General features: G+C 38.2%; 1 protein-coding gene across 2 annotated transcripts in view; it reads right to left on the minus strand.

Moving 5' to 3' along the window:
• The window catches only part of LOC124607626 (centrosomal protein of 112 kDa-like), a 155,582-nt gene that overhangs the window by 78,385 nt on the left and 49,303 nt on the right, over positions 1-27,894 (minus strand). For both annotated transcript variants that reach the window (XM_047139921.1, XM_047139920.1), the window contains exon 5: positions 23,063-23,123. In XM_047139921.1, the coding sequence (XP_046995877.1) occupies positions 23,063-23,123 (61 nt within the window). The remainder of the gene's footprint in view (positions 1-23,062; positions 23,124-27,894) is intronic.

Genomic DNA, 27,894 nt, shown 5'->3' on the forward strand with positions numbered 1-27,894 from the left:
ATGTGAGTGTGCGTGCTCAGTGCGAGAATATTTCAAGAACGAGATAGACAATGGTGCAACTCTATTGCCTCTAATGAAGGTAATCGAAAGAACTGCTGATGCTTTGATGATACACAAAAATACTGTCGCCAAAATTTGTAAGAAGAAATATTGTGCGGAAGAGGAAGAGCCTGATTCATTTAAACTGCGAGCACCTTGAAAGAGGAGGATAGAACCACATGTAACAAACTTAGACTCTTTTCAACAAGATGCTGCTCGTCACCACATATACGGTTATTAAAAGAGAAAAGAACATCCAATTATTAAAAAAATTGTGCATCAGTCTTTGCAAGGCGTAGCTATCCAGTGGCAGCAAAACATCTTTATTAATGGTTGTCAGAGCCTTCAGCTTATGGCATAAAAAATTAATGGATGGAAAATTAAAATCAAGAGACTTGACACCAGAGCATGGCGGCATAAGTTTTTTAGAGCTATTGTAAAGTGCCATTTGAAGACACTGTGTGGCTTGACGAAACCTGGACAAATGCCAGTCATTCTGTCAGAAAAAACTGGACAGATGATAACTTATGTGGAAGTTCAGCTGTTCTGGTGGGAAAGGTTGCAAAAATTATTGTCTTGCACGCTGGAACTGCATCTGATTTCGTACCTAAGTGTCTCCTCGTTTCAAAATCTGACGACTATCATGAGAAGATGAACCACAATATTTTTCTGAAGTGGTTCAAGGGGGCAACTACTGGAAAACTTAACTTGGCCATCTACCATTGCAATGAATAATGCCCCATACAATTCAGTTATTAAAGATAAAGCACCAACAATAGCAACGAAATAAGCCAACATCGTTGAATGGTTGAAATGCCACAACATGTAAATTCAGGACAATTTATGTAAGCCAGAACTCATGAAAACTGTAAAGAAAAATAAGCCACAGTTTCAACAGTATGTTTAGATGAGGTAGCTAAAGAACATAGCACAGGGCTCTTAGGCTTCCACCAAACCACTGCCACTTTAAAGCCATCAAAAGGACTTGGACACAAACTAAAAATTATGTGGTAACAAATAATAAAAGTTTCACTATGGCAGAAATTCAAAGACTGTCAGAAGAAGCAGTGGCACAAATAATGCCAGGAAAGTGGAGAAATGTTGTACACCACACAGAAATGATTGTTAAAGAAGCATGGAAAAGTGATGGGAGTGTCAAGAATAATATAAAAAATCTTATTACATTCCTGGGAAATTCCAGTGGCCCGCCCACAGACTAGAGCTCAGATAACAGTGTTGAGGAAAAAAAACAATTCTGAACTAAGTGGCATTTACCCTTTGCCCTTGATTCATCATTATTTTTGTGTCTGTATTTTGTATTTTTGACTGAATGGTGTGTACTGCAGTTGCACAATAAATCTCATCTCGTAATTAAGGAATACTCCTCTGCACAAAGATGACACACTGCATGCACACTACAGTGATTGGGGAGTGCTGGAGCAGTTTATATCAATTCTAATGCCCCTTACTTATCGATTACGACAACTGAATAAAGTTCATTGTGATTGTTACAACAGTGCTCTTCCTGTTGCTTTTGTTGAAATATACAGATAATAGGAACACACAATCATTTTATACATGGGAGAGCATTTATTAAGCCACAAGGATTTAATGATACTGTAAAGCAAACTCAGTACTGCACATTAAAAGGCAGCATGAGAAGGTAGTCCACTAAGGAACTACACAGCTGTTCTGCTACAGGCATAATGCGCATGCATGCACTGGCCAACTGACAATGTCTCCTCCTCCAACACTCAACTGTGCTTTGCTGTCAATCACTTCGTTATTCTGATTTGCATATAGAGCCCAATATGACTATCCTAGTTTGCCCCTCCTTAGGGGATTGTGCTTAAGTGGTGGTGGTGGTGGTGGTGGTGGTGGGTAAAACCACACCCCCAAAAGGGGAATTTTTTGCAGTTTTACAGTTACCTTTAGTAAAGGACTGACAATATTGAAAACATGGTCCTATTAAAACTATAGGGCATTAAATTCTGCATTGAACAAGACCAGACACACACTTTTTGACAACCCATCCCTAAGTTGGACATATTTTGTATATTTGTGAGAAATGTTTGTTTTAACTTCTCCTTTTTGGTAATAACATCTAACTTAAGCCTTCTATCAGTTAAGTAGCCATACGAAAGTTACAGATCCATAAATTCTGTGTTCGATGAGATCAAAATAGTGAATTTTTTTGGACAAAATGTTTCTGTACAGCTCCACCTTAAAGTTCAAGCAGATCACATTAATTGTGTATGTCGTGATAAAGAACAAGGGATTTTTTTTGCATCACATTTTGTATTGAAAATACACAAACAGTAGAACATAGTACTATAGCACATCTTAGTACTAGTCTTGTGCCTAATAAATATAATAATAAGTTACTCAACTTTGAAATTTACAATTAATTTTGTTGCAGGTTGGAAACAAGCACTTGTAAAAATCACAGATTGTTTCCTGTATGTGAAAAGATAATATAGGAGAATGAGGCAGTGACTTTGAAAGCAAGAGGAATCAGAACTTTGTGGGAGTGCAGTAAGAAGAGATATATTGGAAAGGATGTTCTTTTTAAGATATGTGATACTGTAAAACTTCATGCCTCCTTATAACTCATAAATCTTACACCAGGGAGGAAAATGTGGCTGCTAGTGGAAGGGGAGTTGCATGTCCAGTCCGATCACAACAGCCAGTTCTCTCTCTCTCTCTCTCTCTCTCTCTCTCTCTCTCTCTCTCTCTCTCTCTCCTCTCTCTCATAACACAGGTGCCAATGATGATTTCATTTCCAAACAACTAAGACTGAATGTCTATTGGTGGTTTGCTGTCAGTACTGTAATCCTTCCTCTCCAGCAGCTTGGGTTGGTTGGTTTGGGGTATGAAGGGACCAAACTACAGGGTCATCAGTAACCTGGGTGTAAGAATGGTGGAATATTCCAATTAATCCTAACCAAATAAGTTGATTACCTAAAAAGACTACAAACAAAGTGCAACATGTGTGGTGTTTGATGGCTACTCAGAAGACCTGCCCACCAAGACTACCAAATATGCTGAGCGTCTCCACCGAAACAAAAGGCACTACTCCCGAGGTCATCTTTACCAAGTTAATGGTGGTGACCATGACTCTGAAGCAATTTCCTTTCAATAACAAAAATAAAGTCATCTCATTAGCTTGCTTCCTGAGAGTCTAAGGAAGACAAACCACCTGATTAGTACCAGGGCCCTTAGGGTACGACAGGAGCATGAGAAAGTTGTGGTAGTTGGTGAGGATACGAACCTTCCCATCATACTACATGCCTTAGACACACCACCAGCAAACATATATTTCTCAGAACCTGAAAGAGGAATGACCCCCTCACAAGTATTTGGTCCCAACAGCTTCAAACTGGCAGACAATACCAGAAGGCTACTTCAATTTCTCCGCATCATAAGTGGATGTGACAAATTCAGCACTCTTCAAGCAGAGCAAGAAGAAGGTTATCTAGCTGTTGGTTGAAAATAAATGTCTTATAGAAGGCATCAAACATTTCTTCAAGCATGACACGTGAGCTGAAGCTATTGCCGAAGTTTGCTGACGATTTTTAACAATCCTCTACGGAGGTAGGGCAGGAGATACTTTAGATAAACTGGAATTCGAACTGTTTAACTCCTCGTGAAATCCAAAATTCAACCTGGTACCCCTAACACCAACACCTAAGAAGCCACCAACACAGCTTGAGAATTTACCTACAGGTACAAATGTGGTTAGGACATCCGACAGATCTGCTCCTCTGGGGGTGGCAGGCTTCGAAGTTTGGTCTTGATCCCATGTCTATCTCCTAGGAACTGGCTCCACAATCTCTTGTCTTCACAATTTTCTGCAAATGCAACAAGGACTGTGCAGGTGGACGTTGGTGTCTGATGGTTGTGATTAAGTGCTCACTGAGTTGTGCCAACTGCAAGGGGAACTCTTACACTAACTCCCTCCAACCAGATGAAACTGACAAACCAGATGTTGATGAAGACCTGGCCTGCATATACAGACTGATGTAAAGCAAAGAATTTGAGGAGCTGAGTGATGGAATCCGAAACACAAATTACAGACTCTGAAGATCTGAGAGGCCCAACAAGTCAAAAGTCGATGTGTACTTACCTATTAATGCATTAGCTAGTTTCAGCCCTTTTTCTGCTCAAACCAGTGTCTTCCTACTTTACACAACTACCGCTTCCTTGATACATTTCCTGAACGTAGTCAACCTTCCAGTTCCCTTTTTTGGAAGGTTTCCCAGATCTTTCCTTTTTCCACACTATCATATGCTGCCTCAATGCCCATAAAAACCGTTAGTAAATCCTTACCATACCCATATTCTTTCTTGGAGGTGTCTTACACTAAAAATTAGATTCACTGTCGACCTTCCTAGTCTGAACACATATCGTGTCTCTTTCAGGTGTCCTCCTGATATTTTCTGTACTGCCTCTTCCAGAATCTTCTCAAATACCTTGGCAGCATGACACATCATAGCATCTCCACTATAATTTTGACGGTTTCCTACAACACTCCTTAAAACTTGCTATTATGATTTCGTATTTCCAGTGTTCAAGTGTCCTTTCTATCCTATTCGCAAGCACATTGGCTGTCGGAGAATGTGTGATGTAGATGCGCAGAACATGCCTAAACTCTACAGCCATCGTTCAAGATTCCAACCATAGTGCTCTCTTAGCCAGCTTCTCAGTATATTCCTTTCCTGCTTCCTCTGTTCTTTCCTGAAACCATGCATGAAACACTTTATTTTTCTTTGCATCTTCCTCCCTTATTGTATCACTTCACCAGGGTATTTTGTTTCTTTCCATCCTTTCTCATCACTGATCCTTCTCCACATTTCCTGCTGCTTCCATCACTGCGGCTATGAACATTTCCCATTCCTCCTCTACTGACTGCAATTTACTCCTTGGTATGTTGCTCTTTACTATTTTCTGAAATTATTCTTTGCATCTCTCTTCTGTCAACTTCCCCACTCTTATCTTTCTTTCCTGTCTTTTAGCCCTCTTTTCATCTTTAAGACAGTGAACACTATCGAAGCGTTTGTAAGTTATTACCTTGACATCTGTGACCATTTTCTTTGTGTCCTGGCCACACATTGTAGTCTACTACAAATTTACTCAACAAATCACAGCTGTACTATATCACCTTATGGCTTTCCTCCTCCTCAAACCAGGTGTTGCCTACTGCTAGTCTTTTTCATTTAACAAAAGTCTAACAATTTCCATCCTCCTTCCCCACTCTTCCACACCTAATATTTCAACATACCTTTCTCCTTCCTTGTTCAAGTGTGCATTTAGGTCTCCCACTTTCGTGACCTTTCATCTGGTTAGTCGCATCTGCATTTCCTCCTCCACCTCCTCCTCCTCAGAAGAAGAACATCCAACTTGTGGTGTATACACTTGCAGAACTTCCATACACTTAACTTTCACTTTCACTCTATCCTCTTGTCACTTATTCCCTTCATCATTTCTTTCAGCTATCCTCTTCTAACTGCTGCCACTCCTTTACCCTTCATCTGGTTTCTCACAATCCTAAAATATCCACTCTGTTCCTATTCATCCAGTCCACTACTTTCTTCACCTTCCCTGTCTGTATCTGTACGTTCAATGTACCAAATCTTAGTCCTTGGGAATACCTGTGTCATCTTCCACTATTTCTATTCTATCTGAGGCTTTTTCCATGTTCGAGAGCTTGTATTTCTTCCACTACTGGATTGCTTAGCTAAATTTGTTAATTGAGTTCTCTCTTCTGACTTCTTGAGTCACGTGAAGTAATTTATTTCCCTCCTATCTTTCAACAGCTAGGAGCCATTGACAAGAATTCCCTGGTCTGCCTCCTATGTGCACACCCTTTCTAAAGTTAAGGGTCCCACCCTAATGGACATATTATAATCTGACAAGCAAATCATAGCTACAGACAAAAACCAGAAAGTCACTTGCAAGTGTGTGTGCTGTGTAGTTAAACATGCAGAGAGAGAGAGAGAGAGAGAGAGAGAGAGAGAGAGAGAGAGAGAGAGAGAGAGAGAGAGAAAACGGGCACTGTATAATTATTTATTAAGTTATGAAGCTAATTTGTTCCAAGTATGCAGACGCATGTGAGAACTGCAGGTATAACCAAATGAAGTAGTACATTTGCTAAGGCACTAGTCCCAGATTTGAAGGATGGAGGCTCATCTTCTGTCTGGCCCTATTGATTTAGGTTTTATTAAATCACTTCTGAGGATGATTCCTTCCAAAAGGCCACCGCCACCTGTCCTATCCTCATGTCATTAAACATTTGTGTGTATTCATATGTCAGTGCATTGATTTAGTTTCTCCTTGTATTAAGCTGATATATCCTATAGCATTGCAAAATAATCCTTATAAAAATAAATTACTATTGCTAATATAATGTGATTTATTTGGGTCTCCAAAATATACAAGCACTACAGAACCCGTAAGCATTATTTTAGTAAGCTGTTATTTCACTGCAAATTGTACAGATCAGTAGTATCTGACTTACATATTTTATGTATAATGTAACAAAGTTTTTTTTTGAACTTATGTACAGCATCTGGACAGAAGTTTGGGCACAGGTGTGGTGTAAGGATGGACAACAACATTTTGCAGATTGAGCAGACAGAAGGGGTTGGAAGGATTGAGAGTAGGATTTTACTGATTTCAAGGCACAATGACAAGCAATTGGAGCCACGACAAAGGATCTCAACTGGTTCCTGGGGCGGTTGGAAGATAAATGGGAATTCTGTTTGTGGGTCAAGTTTGGTGGATAATGAATGTCTGAGAGGGCCATACTAGGACCTTCAGTGTACTGAGTATGGAATTATTCATCATTATTACAGAACAACATCCACAGGTGGTCAAGCCTATATAGGACAGATATTCTTAGTGTTGAAAGTACCGTTGATGGTTAGTGGGCTCGTATGGACAGAGGTCTGCACAGAGCGATTGCAGAGGTGGATGCTAACATCCAGGAAGGTGACACACTGGTCTGAGGAGGAGCATGTATAGTGGATTGTGAACAATGTGTTAAGCCTGTGGAGGAATAAGAATGTCTTGGTCATGGGTTCAGATAATGAAGATATTATAAGTGAATGTGAACCAGACATGAGATTTGGGATTTCTGGCACCTGAGAAGGTTTCCTAGAACCAGTCCCTTGAAAGGATAGTGTAGGAAGGCGCAATGTTGGTATCCACGACTGTGCCACATGCATTCTTGTGTATCTTCCCCACATAGGAGGCAGTTACACTTAAAGATGTAGGGTGTCAGGTGGTAGGTCCAAAATCTGTAGACCTTTAGGAGTGGAAATTCTCGACAATGGCAAGGACATGGACACGGACATGGACATGGACATGAGGGATGTTGGGGTGTGGGGAGGTGACAAGGGTGGTAATGGGGTGGAGGAGGTTCAGAGGGGGTAAAAAAAATGGCTCATGTCTGTGACATCGAAGCTAGGTTGCTGGCCACAGATTGGAGGTGTTGATCAACAAGAGCCCAGATTCATTCTATGGGAACACAGTAACCAGCTACAACAGGGTGTCCACGATGGTGACAAATATGGATTCTGGAAGCCTGTACCTTCTAGATCCTCCCATCCCAATGCCAGTTTCATTAAATACATAGATGTGGATTGTCCTTGCAAAATATTCTTTTGGTCCTCTAATCCCCTCGGCCTCCATTCCTGGTAGTCTCTGCCCCACCTCCACCTCTGCCCATGACCTTAACTTCTATCACATTGCATCCACAACTCTTTCCCCCACAACTTCAACTTCTCTTCCTCAGTTCTCTTTCTCTCCCTCAATTCACTTGTCTACATCACTGCATGTTGAACACAATTCCCTCAGTATGTGGCCCCAAGATCATCAGTGTCACATTCCTATCACATGCACTTGCTGGCTGGCTCTCTCTCACACCTGTAAGCCATCCTTCCCCAACTACTACTTCCAATCGCCACCTACTATCTCCCTGTACCCATTACTCCAGTTGAGCTGCACTGTTGGCCAGCACAAAGTAATCAGTCAGGACATGTAGTTGTGCTGGTGCTTGTGTATTCCATGGTTCTTAGGGAGGAATTGTCTGAAAGGTAGCAACGTCTTTTATGTGCCTACTGAAGACTCTTTGCTTCGTCTATTCAGTTAGTTGTTACATCTACTACCGTATTTACTCGAATCTAAGCCGCACTTTTTTTCCGGTTTTTGTAATCCAAAAATCCGCCTGCGGCTTAGAATTGAGTGCAAAGTAAGCAGAAGTTCTGAAAAATGTTGGTAGGTGCCGTCACAACTAACTTCTGCCGTTGAATATATGTGGCGCTACACAGGCATGCTTTGCCTGTCTCTGCATCAGTAAATTAATTTAAAAAAGTGGAAGACGAGCTTTTTTCGCCGCCACGAGTTTCGACCACTGCATTTTCACACATTATACAACGAAGTAAATACAAATTCCATATTGTTCATCTTCGAATGTAGCAGCATTTCAATGTACTACAAAAATCTGACTGGCAAGACTATTTGGGATGTTTGTCAATATGGCCAACTCTACGTTCTGAATTTTTTCCTACCTGTGAGAAGAGATGGTTGCTAATAGGAACTTTTATGAATTGTGAATCACATGCAGTATTCTCTTCACCATAAGAATAATGCGAATATAAACATTTTGCCATGTATTCTTTCATGTTTGCTGCTATCTCATTTAAATCCTGTCTGCCTAATAACCTACGAAACTAGTGTGGGACAGCAGCAAATGCGGAAGAATATACATATCATGTCTTGTTTATATTCGTATTATTCTTATGCCTAATAGTGATACAATCAGAAATGAAGCATGGCAATTGACTAGATTTTTAAATCTAAGGTGACTAATTTTTGTGCAGTATGTAATGTACAAAAGAGGCGTCTGCGAAGATTTTCAAACGTAGAAAAATTTTAGCTAAACTCTCGTTCAGAACTTCTATCATATGCAGTCTATTATTTGGTTCTTGTTGATCATTATCAAAGAAAGCAGCAGTGTAAGTAACAACAAATAGCAGTCTCTTGCCATTGTTTCACTAATGAGACAATTCCTCTTTTTTTTTTTTTTTTTTAATTGTAAGCCGCAGTAGCGCGCACAAAAGCAAGCTATGCCGCGAGCGGCGACAGGTCGTGAACACTTATTATCAGAATGTGACAAACAATGCATGACACAGTACAATGATGCATTTTCAGCCTAGAGTGACGTAAACACCTATAACAAAGAGAACGGCACTTATTAGACCAAAGAAAAATAAGCAACCGATTCAAACCAGACAAAGCACGCCTGACGCATAGCAATGGCTACCGGGTAAAGCTTAACTGCTAAGCTTACGATTCGAACCAAACTACTGTAGCTGTATCGTCATTCATTTGACCTAAATTGTGTCTCATGTTACAGTAGACCAACTTTGTTTCGATTTGGAGGTGCGGCCTAAAACTTTTCCCTCTCCTTGAATTTTGAGTCTCAAATTTCAGGTGCAGCTTAGATTCGAGTAAATACGGTATTTCTGTTATTCATATTCCACCAAGGACTTTCCATTACCATGAAATATAATTTTGCTAGGAACTGTCATTCAGTTCAACACTATTTTACGAAATTTTCCGATAAGTTGTAAAAATTTTGTTCCGAAATTGTACAACAACAACAACAACAACAACAACAGCCGTTGTAACACTGGAAACTCTGTATACATCAGAAACCTTGTGCATGAATAATAAAAAAATCAACTGGTTACTTAAAACAGAAAACAAGATCGTAAAAAAGATCTTAGGCAACAGATGAGTTGACAAGACCCATATGAAGTACACAGAAAAATGGAGCCAATAGTTATTTTAAAAATGATTACTATTCTATGGGGATATGTTCCTTATGAATGTGATCAGCTCATGAAAATTTACAACTGCAGTCAGAATGATTCCAAGAATGTGAGGGAGTTCTACGAGAGATGGACACTGTTGAAGCTAAAAATAAATGACAGTTTCAAAAGGACAACAAAAACCTATCAGGATTTAATGGTGGAATCAAAACCCAGAAGATGGAGAGTGTCTATATTGGGATCTAAAGAAAATGCTGAATGATGGGCTCAAGACATACTGAGAGCATGTCACAACCAGCTGACAAGAGCTGGACACTTGAAAATGAGAATAATAATAATTATTCAAGTTTAGGTCACTAAAGGACCAGGTGAAGCATATCCTTTATGTGAGCTTTTCTCAGACATCACACCACTTTTATCTTCTCACTATGCATTTTCCTCCTTTCATTTGAGCAAGTTGTTCCTGTCTCTTAAGTTCTTGAATTCTTCGCTCAGTTTCCACTTGAGTATATTGTGCTTGAATGTCTGTCATGTGTATCTGATAATATTACGTCAGCATCCTTCAGGTAGGTCTTTTTTGATTCCAGTGATCCGCCTCATGTTCTTAAAGCCCTCTGTGCACTCTAAGATCTATTTAGTTTTGTGTGTGTCCGGCATTCTTTTGATATGCCAGAAAAATTTCAGTCGACATTTCTTCATGCCGTGTTCTATATTAGATATCTGTTCGATCTCTTGTGTAGTCTGCAATCTGCTACTTTCTTCTGTCTTATTGGGACTTAGGATTTTACTGAGAATTATTCTCTCTACTTTCTTGATATTTTCCAGTGCACCTTTCTGATCCATGGCCAATGTTTCTTGTGCATCTTCCATAATTTTCTACTCTTCTTTCGATTTCTCTGACTGTGAGCTGCTTTCTCTATACCGTCTGCCTCTATCATCTCACTAAAAGATACTTCAATATGTGGACTACCTTGATCTCACCATATTTTGTCACGATCTTTTTGGTGCATCTTTCCAGTTCTTACATGTATTCCGTTTACTCAAATGAGATCTGTGGTCCTATCTTTTCAGCCTTCTTTTTCAGAAACTCTGTTTTACTACAGTTTGTGTGTTATCTGTGACTATTACCACATCAACAATTGCTAGACAGCCAATAGCAAGTCCTTTGGCTTTCCTTCCCAACCTGATTGGTTTACAAAGTCAATTGTTTTGCTCATTCCCTGACAACTTCGTTTATTAGTGTATTTAATAATAGCAGTGAAATACTATCGCCCTGTCTCACTCCAGTTCCAGTCTAGAAGGATTCTGATAACTCTCCCATGACTTTAATTTTAGATTTGGTGTTTGTTGGTGTCCACCTGAGAATGTTCACTGTCTTCTCATTGAGGCCCCAGTCTTCCAGTTCGTGGGTCAATGATGGTCTATCTAGAGTGTCATATGCCTTTTTGAAATCTACAAAGGTGCACATGGTCTCACTACTTCTCATTGTTTGCTATCTCAGGACTTCTTTAATCTGAGTATCTGTTCACCACAGGATCTTTCCAGTCTGAAGTCTGCTTTGTATTCCCCTACCTTGTTTTCCAGTTGGAACTGTGCCCTATCTAGCAGGCATTATGACAGAACTGTGAATGTGGCAGGCATTAAAGATATCCCTCTGAAATTGTGTATCATCAGTCCTATCCCCTTTCTTATGCAGAGGGTGTATGTAAGTCTACTTCCAGTCTTGTGGTATTACTCTGGTCTCCCATATGTTTTGTATAGTATTTATTACTTCTCTGAAGGAATTCGGCCCAGCTGCCTTCAGCAGTTCAGCTACAATTCCATCTCCCCCTCCTATTCTACCATTTTTCTATTTCGTGATTTGTCTCTCTACCTCCAGTTTGTCTGGTGCTTTTGACTTATCTCTCCTGGGTCTCTTGGCTCCTTGGGTTTAGGGTGTGACGTCGCTAGTTATTACGGGATAACATTTATTACAATAAGATACCTAGACGTGGAGCCCAGTGAATGTACAGGAGGCTGCAAACTTGTGTCTTAGCCATGACTCTTAGAACATCTGTCTACCGGCCAGCGTGAGAACAGGCTTCTGTGTCACTTAGAAAGACCTTATATTCATATCCCCTTAGAATTTAGAATAAAACATATTAAATATTAACCGATTTCCTTTAAACTTGGTATACAATGTTTCGTTATTCAGATGAAGATCTCCACGAAATTTCCAAAGCTGTACATATAATAGATTTGGAGATGCAGAAAATTACCTAAAACCCACCAAACCAACACTCAGGGTGAAAAATTCTGTTAGGAACAATTACAGTTTGCCTTCTGTTACCATTTGAAATCATTCACAGAGTTCTCAATATATCAAATCAATTAGTCTGGATTTTTATTTTCCAAACATTAATTATCCTTCATCCGTAGTACAAAAATTCAGAAAAAATTAGTATCTGTTTCTCATGTTGTTGTGTGAATAAATGAGAGTGAGTGAGAGGGTGTATGTGGGACATACAAAAAAATTCAATACTATATTATGTACAACATTGAATGTGGGAAAGATTTAATTTCCCACATTGCTGATGACGCGTGTCTAGGGGTGACTGCTTTTGTAAGACGGCAGCCGGAGTATCAGTTTAAAGTGCAATCGTTTTCTAAATTATTTTCAAGATTAATTTATTCTGTTTTGTTTGATTAAGCATTGTGTTAGTAATTGCATTTTGGGATGACGTAAATTACTTTCTGAACAGTGATTGGCTTAGGCAAGTTTTTCTGTGAGAATGATCTCTAAGGATCATTCCGATTGGTCCATCAGACTGATCAGCCAATCAGTGTTAAGTAGTTCCCGCACACAGCTAGTTAGACATGCTGTAGAGGGAGGCAGTATCAGGCAAGTTGCTCGCCAGCTTTGGACGCAGAAGGACATGTTAAATGTGATGGATGATTCTCTTTATGTGTAAAATGGAGGAATATTCAGTTCCTCGCATTCAATAAATGTCGGGACTAACGCTGATGTAATTATGAACAGTTTGATGAAAGTTTGGAGTCTCGGGAGTGTTTTGTTGGAAAGTTAGTCACGTGTGAACTTTCGGCCTTTATGAAAATTCCATGTGGCGTATTCTGTACTCAGTTATGGAGTACTTGGCGAGTAGTTTGTTATAAAGAAACCCACTGAAAAGGACCGAATGTGAAACTCATTTATAATAGCGGATCTGTGACTGAGATCGCGTCATCAATCGGGTCGGACTTGTGAAAATTTCTAGCTGATTTGTGTATGAAATTGTTTGTATGAACTGTGAACAGAGAACTATAGATACATTAGTTAGGTAAATGCAGACTTGATAGGCCATTTTCAGGTGTGCTAAAAGCAATAAAAAGGCTTATCTACAAATTTTTTGAACATTTATTGTCAGAAAAAAATGCTCCATATCACTACCCAAAATCTTGATATATGTGAGACTTCAGGAACTGAAATACTACTAGAGTTTACACAGACTTTGCAGGACAGATATTGGGCGCAATTTCAGACAACAGACAACAGATAGACAATAGATTTACGCAAGTGAACACTAGATTCAACCAGATTGACAAAGCATGGGAAGGATGGATATGTTGGAACATCAATTTGATGTGGGATTCAAGCATGTGGTGGAAATGGATACCCAACTGGAGATAGTAGGGGATAAACCAGAAGGCAAATTAGAACATGCACATACAATTAGCCTAAGTCAATGCAAGACGAATTCCTTCAACACATTAGTGTATCAGAAAAAGAATTGTTGCAAACTAAAACCAGTTTAGAAAAAGTTATCAACATAAACATAGAGACTATTTCAGCGACGATTAATGAATTAGAGCCCAGGGTAGAATGGCTAGAGAACAAAAAGAGATCAACTGAAAATAGGGTACAATTTATAGTAAGCCTTTTTCAGTAATTCATTGTTTATTCATTCTTGAATTCAGCGTTGAATAGTACAGAACATGCTTTTAACAGTAGTAGACATGTAACATATATAAGCATTAGTCCACCTATGGTTGACTAGACAAGTCAGAACACTGGAGGTAGATGTGAGGAAGAATCAACTAGTATTTAGGTAGATTATTCCTAAAATGAAGATTAAACATTCCAGTGATTTTAGGTACAGACTGGTTGTCTGAACAGGGACTTGTATTAGATTTCAGGAAGGGGGGATAAATTTCCCTTATGGAAACAACGTAGGACTGGTGACATTACTGTTTGAAACAACTGAATTGTTTGATTCTCACATATCACTAGTAGTCTAAAACAACTCTTAGATAATTTTGGACCAGAATTTTTATACAATTACGATAAGCGCTTAAGTGAATACAACTTAATAAACAGCACTAGTAAATCACTAGGATAAGGGGGAGAGGAGCAGAAGTGGAGATGATAACACTACTGAAGAAGCATATGAAGATATTCTCTATGGCACTTGGATTAATACATGACTTTGAATGCTGTGCAAGTTAAACAACCGCATAAACTATTTTTTGTCAAATCATATCAAATACCAACAGCTACCAAACAGTCAGTAAAAAACAAAAACAAAGAAGATGGTTTCATGGAATTTTATTGTATCTTCACATAGCCATTACAACAGTCATTGGTAGTGCTTACAAAACCTCATGGATCAGTACAATTGGTACCGGATGCTTTTACATTAAATAGGATAACTGAGCCATAATGAGGCATGCCATCACTTACTGAGGCATTACTGATAAAATTCAGAGGAGCTAAGTATATCAGTACAATGGATTTGACGACAGGATATTGGCAGATACCACTACATAGGGATTCAAGGAAATATACATCGTTCTTTCTTGAGATAACACCATATCAATTTAAAGTCTTACCATTTGGTCTGAATGTGTGTGCCTCAGTTTTCATCAGAGCCTTGGACAAAGCAGAAGGTGATGCACTACAAAGTAAGATTCTGGTCTATGTGGATGATATAGTCGTCATTACAAAGGACTGGAATGAGCGCTTTTAGATTTTAGATCAGCTTTTTGAAAGACTATGTTCACAGGTCTAAAAATGAAACTGGGAAAATCTGAATTTGGCAGGAGCCACGTCAATTTTTAGGACACAGTGAATACAGACAGGCTCACACCCAGTCCACATTGGTTAGATGCAATAAAACATTACCCCACATGAACACATTAAAGACAACTTGGAAGGACTCTGATTTTACAGCAAATTCCTCTTGAGTAAAATAATTATTGTACAACACACAATGAACTTACTGAAGACTAACACACCTTGGAGGTGAACAATGGAGTGTAATAAGGAATTTGTACAGATCAAAGAACACACAGCAGTAACACACTATTGCTAAATCTGAAATTGAAGCTACCCTTCCTTTTAGATACAGACGCCTGGACTATGGTCTTTGAGTACATTTGTACTATGAAGAGAATACTGCAATTGCAATAGAACATTACACAACAGCATTTGCAAGCCAGCTGTTAACACATCAAGAAATGAATTATGGAGTAAGAGAAAGAGAAGCATTAGCAGCAGTGTAGACTAAGAAGTTCAGATACATACTAGCAGGCTACAAAACCACAGTCCACAGCAACCACAAAGCACTGACATTTCTATTAAAAAGTAAACTATTACATGCTACACTGATGAGGTGGGCGATGGCTCTACAGGAATTTAAATTTTCAATTGAGTACATAAAGAAACAGGAGAAAACAGAACCAGGTGCTTTATCTCGATTACCAATAGGCTTACACCCAAACAGGGTTGCCACAAGTTTCCCCAAGTGAAATTCCCTGATATTTCTCCGATTTACATATAAGTTTAGCATTTTTCCCTGTCAAATTTTGAGATCTCAAGGACAAGTTGAGATATAACTTGACAGTCTGTCTTTGCAACTACGGTACAAGAAACAATAGTGCAAATGAGGAAATATCTAAAAAAAAAACTTGCAAGCAGATGGCGTTTTCTGATGTGCGCAAAAATCTTAGGTACTAACACTAGCATCTTTTGTAATGGAACTGTTTTTAAATGGAAAACGCAAGACAAATGATGTGTGTCTGTCATTAAGACCAGTGATATTTTGTTTCAATAATACGACACACATTTGGAGACAAAAATATGCATTTCCTTGGAGTCTCAGATGGATTTAAAATATGTCCACTGATTTCAGAAATAAACTCAGAAAAAAGTACGCCTCTTGAAAGAAGTGTATAAGGTTGGGAAGAATTGTGTAAACCAACACTGTAGGTGACCGCCAATAAAATGTTGGTTCTACTCTGTTCGTTATTGTCAGTTACTACCCACTGTGTTATATCTATTATTTTACTGATATTGTGTGATTTTTCTTTCAAGAAATACATGAGTACATAGCGTGCAAACTGCCAGTGACTGACATTTTCTTCTTATCATCCATACTTTCTAAGATATAAACTACTTTTGAAGTGCCAAAATCTACTAGAACAAATAAAAGTCTATAAAACGCCACACTGTAGAACATATTTGGGGTGAGACAGTGGAATTCCTGAAATCCATCGCCCAAGGCCTCTGGCCTGCCGAGAAGCACCTCAGTCCTACGTCCATGGATAAACCATGAAAATCCAACACATTACGCCACACACAAACAGACCCAGCCTGCGCGCAGATCGGTGAGACTAGATCCGACAGGCAGGACCTGCACATTAGTGGGAAACAATGAGCTTTAGATCAGCAGGCCCGATCTGGTAGAGATAGCTGCAGAGACGGCCTCTGGTTTTGGCCTCTCGTGGAAATCTACTCATGGCCAGCTATTCACAAGCCACGGACAGCATGTCGATGAAATGAGGTTGCAGTGATTAATCCATGCAACAGATAACTTGTTCAAATACTCTGAGAATCAATAATAATGAGGATAAGTAGCAACTCGCCGTAAAGGTGATTGCTGAGCCACAGACAGGAACATAGAGAAGATAATCACACTCTCACAACTAAATTTCCGGCCATAGCCTTTGTCAGAAAATGAGAGCGAACACACACATTCACTCTGACACAACTCATGCACACATGACTGCCATCTCCAGTCACTGCATCAACAAAATCTGATAATCGGATCCAAACAAATCACTCCTCACGTCTCCCTGCCTCTTGTCGGCAGCTGCTAGGCTAGCTGTAAGAAGTGGTGGCAGCACTGACTGCAAGCTGAGGGGAGTGGTAAGAAGGGGAAAAGCAGTAGGAATGGGGAAGCGGCACACGTACTCAGATGCACCCAGCCAGCAACAATGCATGACACTTCAGTGAACAAACTATTTCATCTGCTGAGACAAAAATGAGATTTTTTCCAGTGTTTTTTCCAAATTTCCCTGACATGTTTGAAATTCCCAGATATTCCTTGATTTCCAGAACCTATGGCAACCCTGCCAACTGAAGGCGTGAAAGATGAGGGAACTTTGTGATATATTTTCTAAAAGTCAATAAATATGAAAAGAATATTATATGTTATGGTGAAAGATAAGACATGACTAATACCAAGATGACGTTTATAAAATACGTATCCAATAATTAGAACAAAATACAACGGACATTAACACCAAATGGATACACCATAAATGAGTTTTATTTCAGAATAACATATGGTCACTGTGTATGCCGCACAATACCCTTATCTCTATGATACATAGATCTAGGCTGTGCACAGTTCAGGCTGAAGAAGTGTGTCTGGCATATGAGGCAATATAATTGTTTCAAAAACATTCAAGAACAGTTAAAAAGTTACTGAAGTCATGTGAAATATGTCAAATCAAAAGTATAAACTTTGAAGATATACTTCAAACTTTAACCCATAATACTGCAGGATTTGGTTTGTCATTTAGATAAACTACTACTGTTATCACTCATCACAGGATTTCTGGGATCAAGTAGCAGTAGACTTTTGTAGTCCATTGGCTATGAGGAGGGGAGATGTAGAGTATATCTTTGAAGTTTCAGAATGTTGGTCAAAGCTAGTTAAACTATGTCTTTTCAAAAGGGCCATGACCAGGAGTATAATAACTACATTGAGAAATGAGTACTTCCAATACGTGGGGAGAATAAAAAACTTGCTTTCAGAAAATGACACAGTTTACTGCCTATTGGTAAGAAGTTCTTAGCCTGGGAAAAAGCAAATCACATTTTAATATACAAATACCATCCACAAGCCAACCCAGACAAGGATGTTACGTGTAAATCAGGTAGACTGTGCATGACATTCTGAGAACAAGCATTCTATTTCCTACCGAACGAATGTATCTATACCCACTGTTTAAGAAGGGCATCCATCTTTTGGAGTTTTCTTTTTTGTCAATCATTTCTTAATTCCCCCGTTGGGGTGCCTCTCTGCCTTCCCCTCTTTCAACGATTCAATAGCTCCATCGTGCAACCCCTTCCCATTTCTGTTTGTCAAAACTTTCACACATAGTCCGAGGTAGCGCTGACCCAGAGAGCTTTTGGCATTGGTAGGCTACGATAGTATAGTGTGGTATAATATGGTATAGTATAATGTTAATTTAAAAGATACGGCTAAAGTGAATGGGCTACCACACTATTAGTGTAAGCACATGCTTGGAGCTAATGATAACAGTACACATTCGAGTAAGTGCTTGTAGGTCAAGATGATATGTTGAGGATTGTTGATAAAGATATTATATTGAGGATTGTTAATACATACGTGACAGAATCAAGAATGTCCAACTATTGACTGTAGTAAACCTGAACTTCTGACGAAGGGTAAAGACTCATTAGGTGTGATAAGTTAGCATTTTAAAACCTTACTCCTATCATGTCAGAAGCTTATAAGGAAGGAGTCTGCAAACTCCTGAATTATTAATTCACATCTTTGTACCCTCATATTTGCTGCCTCCATAATTAATTATGATAATTTGTGACTAACTTAATGCAATTAGGCTATAATAATTAAAATTGTCATCATATGGTCTCAATAAATTATTCATCTTTGAATGAAATCTTATAATAGTTGGACATTCTTGATTCTGTCACGTATGTATTAACAATCCTCAACATAATATCTTGACCTACAAGCACTTACTCGAATGTGTACTGTTATCATTAGTTCCAAACATGTGCTTACACTAACAGTGTGGTAGCCCAATCACTTTAGCCGTATCTCTTAAATTAACATTATAATATACCATATTATACCACACTACACTATCATAGCCTACCAATGACGAAATGCTACTGCACAGCAGTTTGTTTTGAATCACTATTATTTATATATATTTGACGATGCTGGCACTGATTTTGTGTTCAGAATTTGATGACACCACTATGGGCTCCAGTATATTAGTACATGGTTTTATAAAACAGGTATGCCTTTTCATATCTAAAATGCACAAATGCACATGTATGTCAGTAATACTTTTCCTTATGGTCTATTCTATTGTTTCAAGCCGTAGACAATCTGCTAATGTATTAACTTTTTTCTTATATTTTGCCGCAGATCTGAAGATGGTCATTATAGACTAAAACTGGTAGTGTAATGACAAATTTGTGATCATACACGTAAAGTAAAGGAAACTGATTATCTTCGAATAAAAAAGGCTACAAAATTTAAATACCTAGGTGAAACAATAGAACCAAATGCTTTAAACAAAGAAGCTAACCTAGCAAGGGCAAGGAAAATTGAGGTGGCTTTTCAGCTAACAAAAAACCTGTATGATGATAAATCTATTTCCATAAATGCAATGGCAAGGAAAGCGTTTGTGAAGAAGAGAAATTTGTTAACATCGAGTACAGATTCAAGTGTCGGGAAGTCATTTCTGAAAGTATTTGTATGGAGTGTCGCCATGTATGGAAGTGAAACATGGATGATAACTAGTTTGGATAAGAAGAGAATAGAAGCTTTTGAAATGTGGTGCTACAGAAGAATGCTGAAGGTTAGATGGGTAGATCACATAACTAATGAGGAAGTGTTGAATAGGATTGGGGAGAAGAGAAGTTTGTGGCACAACTTGACTAGAAGAAGGGATCGGTTGGTAGGACACGTGTTGAGGCATCAAGGGATCACCAATTTAGTATTGGAGGGTAGCGTGGAGGGTAAAAATCATAGAGGGAGACCAAGAGATGAATACACAAAGCAGATTCAGAAGGATGTAGGTTGCAGTAGGTACCTGGAGATGAAGCTTGCACAGGATAGAGTAGCATGGAGAGCTGCATCAAATCAGTCTCAGGACTGAAGACCACCACAACAACAACAACAACAAATGCAAAACTTAAGCATCAGGAAAAATCTTGGGAGCAAAATATGAGATGGGAAATGGAAATTAAGAAGTAACAAATAAGCTTATGAAAAAATAGAGTGAATATCACACAATGAGGAAGAGAAAAGCTGCATTCTATGGACACCTAAAAAGATTGTATGAAAACAGGATAAAAAAATATTCAACTTCTTTGGCAGAAACCCCAAAATATTAATGGATGTGGATAAAACATTCAAGCAGATATGAGGAAAATGGAAATAATGGAGAAAGAAATATGAAAAAGAGAAAGGTTCAGAGCAAAAGTCAAAGGTTTCAAGGGCTTCCAGAAGAAACGAGAAAACTGCAAGTGCAATATGGACAAAAGAAAGAGAGAAACACAGGGAAAGAATGAAAAACTACTGTAAAGAAATAAAGAATGAATACGTAAGTCATTTCATAATGTAAATGGATAGATAAAAAAATCTACTCACTAAGCGGTGGAAGGAGAACAAACGCAGAAAAGGTTTAACTTTTACAAGCTTTCAAAGCCAGTGACTACTCCCCCCACGGACAGAAGACATGAAGGGAAAGGGAGGAGGGTGAAGGAAGAGGATTGGAGAGAGTAGGGAAAGGGTACAGTTCAGAAAAGTCACCCAGAAGCCCAGGTCAGAGGAGACTTACCGACCAGGTTTCTCATCCCGTCTGTTAAGTCTCCCCTCACCTGGGGTTCTGGGTACTTTTCTGAACTGTACCACTTTCCCTAAACCTCTCCAGTCCTCCTCTATCCCTCTTCCTTCCCCTTCAACTCTTATGCCTCAAGGAGTGACTGTCACCAAAAGCTTGTAAAAGTTAAACCCTTTTGTGTGTGTGTGTGTGTGTGTGTGTGTGTGTGTGTGTGTGTGTTCTCCTGCCACCACTTGGTGAGTGATTTTTTTATTCTATCAATTTACATTATATTGTCAATAATTGATTATTTTCGTTGTTGTAAGTTATGTCATGTTATCTCTAGTAGGTGAGACCAATCAGAAAATAAATAATAATAATAATAATAATAATAATAATAATAATAATAAATCTTCCCTAGTTTCTGCCAGCCAGTTGATTCTGACCTCCCTCAAATTAATAATGTTTAATCGTCTTCTGATGTGTCTAGTGTTGTATATTCTATAAATGTGGCAGAGAATTTCAAGCACCTTTCATGCATCGTGTTGGTAGACCTATCTATTTGTTGTAGATGTCAGATGTTCTCCCCTTATCTAAAATCTATTTTCTTGTGTGGTGCCATATATTTTATAAGAACTTTCCACTCAGTTTTTCAGTTTCTGCAACTTAAAAGAGTTGTCTCCAACAGTTATGGTCTGTGATGCATGTAACACCTCTAGTAAAAGAATTGTCTTGTAATGTCACAATTTTGCATTGTGTGATGTTACTTTTTTGCTATAGTACAATATGATTCTGAACACCTTTCAAAGTTTCTAGGTTTGCACTACTGCCCAACCCTGATGGCAATACGAAGCTCTGCAAGATATTTGAAGGAGGATACCTGTAAAAGTTTGCTATATACCATTTTTAGTGGAACTTTCCTGTTTGATGCAGATGCAGAATAACTACATGTATACCAAAAGGCTAAGATTTTGCCAAGACCCTGGAAAATTAGTCCTCTGGCCTCTCTCTACTCTAAGCTCTCCTAGAGAATCAAAAACAGTGTCTTTCTACAGAGTCATAACCTCCTTAAAAGTCCACAAAGATGGAAAATCTGCTTGTACGTTGTCAAATTTTCCATGCTGACTTCAAGTTCTATATCTGTTCAGTGTCTAGGTTGTTTGGGTCTGCCTTATCACATTTTTTATGCAATGGCTGTACTGATGCACATTTCCAGTCCTGTCGAATAACTGCAGTTTCCCAGATCTCTGTTGCGTGTTTCTTCTCTTTTTCTTTTCATAAGTTCATCTCTTCCTAACTTCAACATCTCAGCTGTAATTCAACCTTCACCACGGAATTTGTTCTTCTAAAGTGAACTACTGATGTCTACTGTTTCCTGTATTGATGGGGATTCTGAATCCACATTCACTATGTATTACATTTGAGTGTGCGTGTGTGAATGTGTGTTCTCTTATGAGGAATAGAGCAAGAGCTTGAAAGCTAACATTGACTGTGTTGTTTTATGTATTCCCGTGTGCCACACGCCAGTCCTCTACAGGTAAGTGGTTGTTTTCCATATTTTACAAATTTATTATTATTGATATTACTGAAGAGTAATATTTAAGCAATTTAGCATATTGCTATCAGCCTCACAATACATGACTGCCCTATAAAGTTTGTCATTAACAACAACTTACAATTATGTTGGCTGCGGAAGATGGGTGAGGGGGGGTGGGGGTGGAAGGGGGGGGGGGGGGGGTGAGGGGGGAGGGAGGGAGGGGGAGAGAGAGAGGGGGGGGGGGGGAGCTGTACACAGTATTTATGGATGTAATACTGAGGGTAAACTATTTCTGCTGCTCATAACTTTAATATTATGAAAGCAAAGAAAAAAATAAGTTCTACAGTTGATAGAAAAATCTACTCCCATCACTTATGAATTGAAGCTGTTGAAGGACAACACTTTTAACATAAAAATACTACAAATTTCCTGTTCAGAAAACTTTCTATCCAGAAGGCAAATTTTAACAAATTTAAATCTACATTTATTGTAAATATTTCCAGAAGTCGCATGTGAAAATAAACATTGCATTGCCATAAAAATAATTCAAAAATGTGTTACGTATGTAAACTACGTGACAAGTTTCATTTATACTGAAATGACATAAAAATGATCCATGGACATAAGCAGATAAGTACAAAGGCCTTCACTCCAACATAAATTGCAGAACTATATTGTCAGAATGAAATGGAGTACTATTGAAAATAGGAAGAACTTTATTATAAGTTCATTTAAAATAATTTTAGATAGTTCTGAACTAAAAGTATTTCGAGTTACTTACTCTGTTCTGAATTAGTCACAGCCTCATCTGCAAATTCAGTGCAGTTACCGTGTTCTGCTGCCTGGGTGAAAAAAGCACAATTAATTGAGTAGCCTGTAATCCATGCCATCTAATCTAAAATTGTATAAATACACTACTGCTGCCATTGAAGTGAAAGGCAATTCTTGCATAATTGTGGCCAAGAGTATAAATGTTGTGAAGAAAAACACAGTGCTGAGAGCTGCTGCTAGATAGCAGACATGGTAGAGTTCTAGACCCTCAAATACAGGAGAAGCTAGGAGAAGAATATCAGCTCACAGAGCGCTGGACTAAATCAGGTGACTGGGGAGTTTAGGGCTCTTGTCTAAAGATTTCACCTGCAAAACTGCAGACCTACAAAAAAGTCTTCAAGGAATATAAATTGCTTACTTTTTCTAGGACACTGGTAAATCAAATCTGGGTTTTAAGTGTATATGCAAAACATGCACGGTAAGTTTTCTCATTTCTGCACTTCGTAATAACTAGTTTTTGGGGAGACATTTTCAAAATTAGCCATTTCTAAGCAGCAAAAGAAAATAAATGGGTAACGGGGGCGGGGGTTTAGAAAGTTCTCCCAGACAATTAAATTTCTCAGTTATTTAATAAGCAATCCACTAACCCATATTTTCTATATTACTATCACAGGTGTAAAAAATATGCAGTAGGATACACCTTGTTGCAAAAAAAAAAAAATAAAAAAAAAAAAAAAAAATCCTGCAATGACAAAATAATACACAATACAGAAGATAAAAGCAGAATAAAGTGAGATGTCAAACAAGAATCTGGAAGAAGGCAGACAAGTATAACAACATACAAATCAAAGATGAGGGTAGAATACTAGAAAATCCTCAGGAGTTTGCCAATTTTGTAACTGACTTTTTCTCTGGTATTGCTGAGAAGTTGCTGCAAAATGTTCCTGAAACACATGTAGCACCCAAACTAACTTACACAGCAAGCATAATGCTGTTCCCACAACAGCAGAGCTTCACATCAGGAAGATAAAACAGAAATTAAAATATGAGAAGACAGCAGGTGTAGCTGAGAATCTGGTCTACATTCTGAAGGGGTGTGTAGACACTATAGAAGCCCCATTAACAAACATTAGTGAACCCTTCAGTTCATGTATTTTTGAGAGTACCTAAAGCATGCAAAAGTTGTACCCTTACTGCAGAAAGTATTGAAAACTACAAGCAAGTTTCACTTCTGCCTGTAAAAATAATTGAATCAATCACTAAAGATAAACTAATGAGTTACATGTATAAACACAATCTTTTTAACGAAGCATTGTCTGGTTTCCAAAGTGGGTGAAGAACAGTATTGGACATTACAAAGTTTGCAAAAGTGGTACTTGTGGTTCTTGACAAGGATGACTATGTTACAGGTATATTCTTATATTTTTCCAAGGTTTTTGACACTGTTGGCCTTTAAAACACTACTAAACAAGCTAGAGGCACCCGATGCAAAAGGAATAGAGAATGAGTGGTTCCAATCTTACCTGGAAAACAGGGTGCAAAAGATAGACACTGTTCATACATCTGCCAATGATAAATTTTTTGTAATACAATTATCAGACAAGGATAGGGTAGGGTATTTTGATAAATTCTGTTCTTAATATAAATCAATAACTTTCCAGTTAGTATAAGATATGGTGAAAAACTCTTTTTGATGATGATAGGAACACAATAGTCACTTATAAAACACCAGAGCTCCTATTAGGGAAAGCAAATGAAACCTTCACAGATGTTTATGATTGGGTAGTATGTAATAAATTAACATGGAACATAAAGAAAACAAACAGCATACATTTTAACATAAAGAGGGTAAACAATACTGTCACATTAAGCACAAATTGTGTAAAAAACACAGTTTTTACGAATAACGTACAATCATCATAATCTGGAGGATGGAGTTTGCTCTGTACAGCTACTTTGATTAGAGTTTTCTGTGGTTTTCCTAAATCAGTTCACACCAATGCCCAGGTGGTTCCTTCATCAAGGCAACAGCTAGTCACCTGTCATATACTCAAAGCGTGCTTGTGTGTGTGTATTAGTGTATTATCATGACCTTCCTGTTTCATTGTAAGAATATACTTGGATGAATAAAAATAAATAAAAGTGGCCTCCCACCCCTGATGGGTAACAAAAAAAGTGTGCACACAACATTAGCCAACAGCCAATTAAAGGGGAATGACAGACTGACTGTTGAAAAAACTAAATTTTTTTTTTTAATTACAGAATTCTAAAGTATATACATTGAAGAATTATTACCCAAAATATTAAGTGCGAACCCCAAGAAGTAACAATTCTGCGAGCATTTGAAGCTGAGTGTGCACAGCATGCCTTGGCATTTAAGAACCAGTTCCGCATTCACATTCCCTTCGTTGCCTCCGTGAGATGTTTAGGGCTGATTCGAATGGGGAAACAGACAGTAGACTTTCACTTTTCTCATGTTGGTCCCCTGGTAGATGCTCAGTCAGCTGTTTTGTGGCTGAGTTAGCGTCAGACAAAGGTACTCAGAGATGAGTGTTTGTATTGTTCAGTGTAAAGTGAAAATCATTTTTTATTTTTTATTTTATTACATTTAAATTAGCAAAATTGGATCAGAAAGGCTCTCCAAGAACAGCAAAATCTAGAAGTAGTGTTGGTTTTAAAAAACGTAAAGTAATGAATCATTACCAAATAGAAAATAATGACAGTGCTGTACATGCGGTGGAAAGGAATATTTGTGCATAGGGATTGGGACATGTATCAAGATGTGTGACAACTGGTTACAGACTTTTCAATTTTATCACAGTTTTTGTCTATTTCGAATTATATCATGTGAAAAGATAATAAATGTGTAGTTAACTTTGAAGAGATAAGCTGCTGGGAACAGGTTTCAAACTTGTGTTAATACACATGGCAAATGCCCTTTAAATCAAAATCGGCGATGAAATGCGCCAATTCTGTGAAGACGGACACCAGCAGCACTGTGCTCAGTGATGAAAATGAGGGCTTATCAGGACAAAGTAGCAGAAAACGATCATCCACTAGCTGGGACGATAATTATTATGGAGCAGGCATGAGAATATCCTGTGAGTTTCAAGCTTTGTCCTTTTTTCATATAATAAATACTTGTCAAACATTAAACACATTTTTCTTAAACTCAAGTTTTTCGGTATGGTTTTTGTTGTCCGTGCTACAATTTTCATCCAATTTTAATGATTTTTTTGGTGTCTCTTGAAGCAAAAAGAATTTTCTTCATTTCATCATAGCTGACCTTTTTTTGTTGATATTTGGTATTTTTCAGCCAAAAAAGACGGATCCAAAAAATTGCCATTTTTTTCAAATATCTATAATATCTAAAATCCATACAATGAACTACAATTACGTCTGCAGGGATCAAGATAACATGTTAATTTCATGTTTCAGATAACTACAACCAGAGTTACAGTGACAACCATTGATCTACCTACTTTCAGAGCTGCCTCGGGAAAATCCCAATTACACAGTGAAGATATTTATATTTTTCAATAAAAATACCAATTAAAACTTCAATGTATGCTTTATTCATTGCAGTAAACCCCATTTGTCTACTACATTCCATTAAGGAGGAAAAAGTCCTGAATTTGAGAAATATTTTTGTCTACCACACTGTCATTCCCCCTTAAAAGTATAAGCAAATCAGTACCATAACACATTTTTCATGAAAAATATTCTATGAGAATGCAATGTGGTTGGAACATTTGTGAAATGTTAGCACAAGAAAACACAACAATGAATAGGGTTTTACACTCTAAAAGACAATGAGATCATTAGACACTGAGCACAAGTGAGGATTGAGGAATCATGGGGAAAGGAACTGGGTATCATCTTTCAAAGGAGCCTACATTTGCTTTAAGTGATCCAGAGAAATCTCAAAAACCTAAATCTGGACAGTTCAATGGGAATTTGAACTGCCATCCTCCAGAATTTGTAGTTAAGCTTTCAGCCAAAAGCGTCAGTCTTGATGTTGTGTCTGTTACAACATTTTTTTCTAGTGTTCTATCTCCTGTTCCTCACATCATGTATCCCTTTTGATGCAAACAATTATGATGATGCAAGTTCCGCCAGAGTGTGACCAATGTACAGCCATTAACTTCGAGCGTGGCTTGCTATCGTCAATAGTGAGTGGCCATACATTGTCACTCTTTAGCCCAAAAACACAACTAATAATGTTAATACCAAAACCTTATAATAGGAGTGAGACATTAAAGAATAATTTAATAAAAAATATATTGAGGTTGCACATGTTGGTTGAAACCCCATAGGATAACAACACTGCTCAAATAGATTGATTTTAGCTTTGATGTAACTCTCTCTCTCTCTCTCTCTCTCTCTCTCTCTCTCTCTCTCTCTCTCCACACACAAAATTTGAAACTGCTTTGTGCAGACAGAACATTTACACCCTGCAGAGTGCACTAAATAATAATGCATAAGTCCCAGTACATGAAAAAAACATTTGCAGCATACATGCTGCCCATAACTTTTTCCAACTCCAGTCGAAACTATGACAAAAATACCTCACGAAAACTCCAGATGCAAGACAACAGGTGAAAGACCATGAGCTCTGCCCTGCACCCTTATTTAAAGATTCGGTCACATGATCACTCCTTGACTCAGTGCAGGTACGTTCATCCTGACCGCCATTTGTGATTTTCACAATAATCTCAGATAAATCCCTAAGACAAAATACATAGAAATTTTTGCATTCATTTTGTGACCTCTTAATAAACTCATTTATATATTATTTCCTTAATTTTAAACATTTCTCAAACACATTAATCACCATATACG

The sequence above is a fragment of the Schistocerca americana genome, chromosome 1, assembly GCF_021461395.2.
Source record: "Schistocerca americana isolate TAMUIC-IGC-003095 chromosome 1, iqSchAmer2.1, whole genome shotgun sequence".
In the NCBI taxonomy this organism is placed as follows: domain Eukaryota; kingdom Metazoa; phylum Arthropoda; class Insecta; order Orthoptera; family Acrididae; genus Schistocerca; species Schistocerca americana.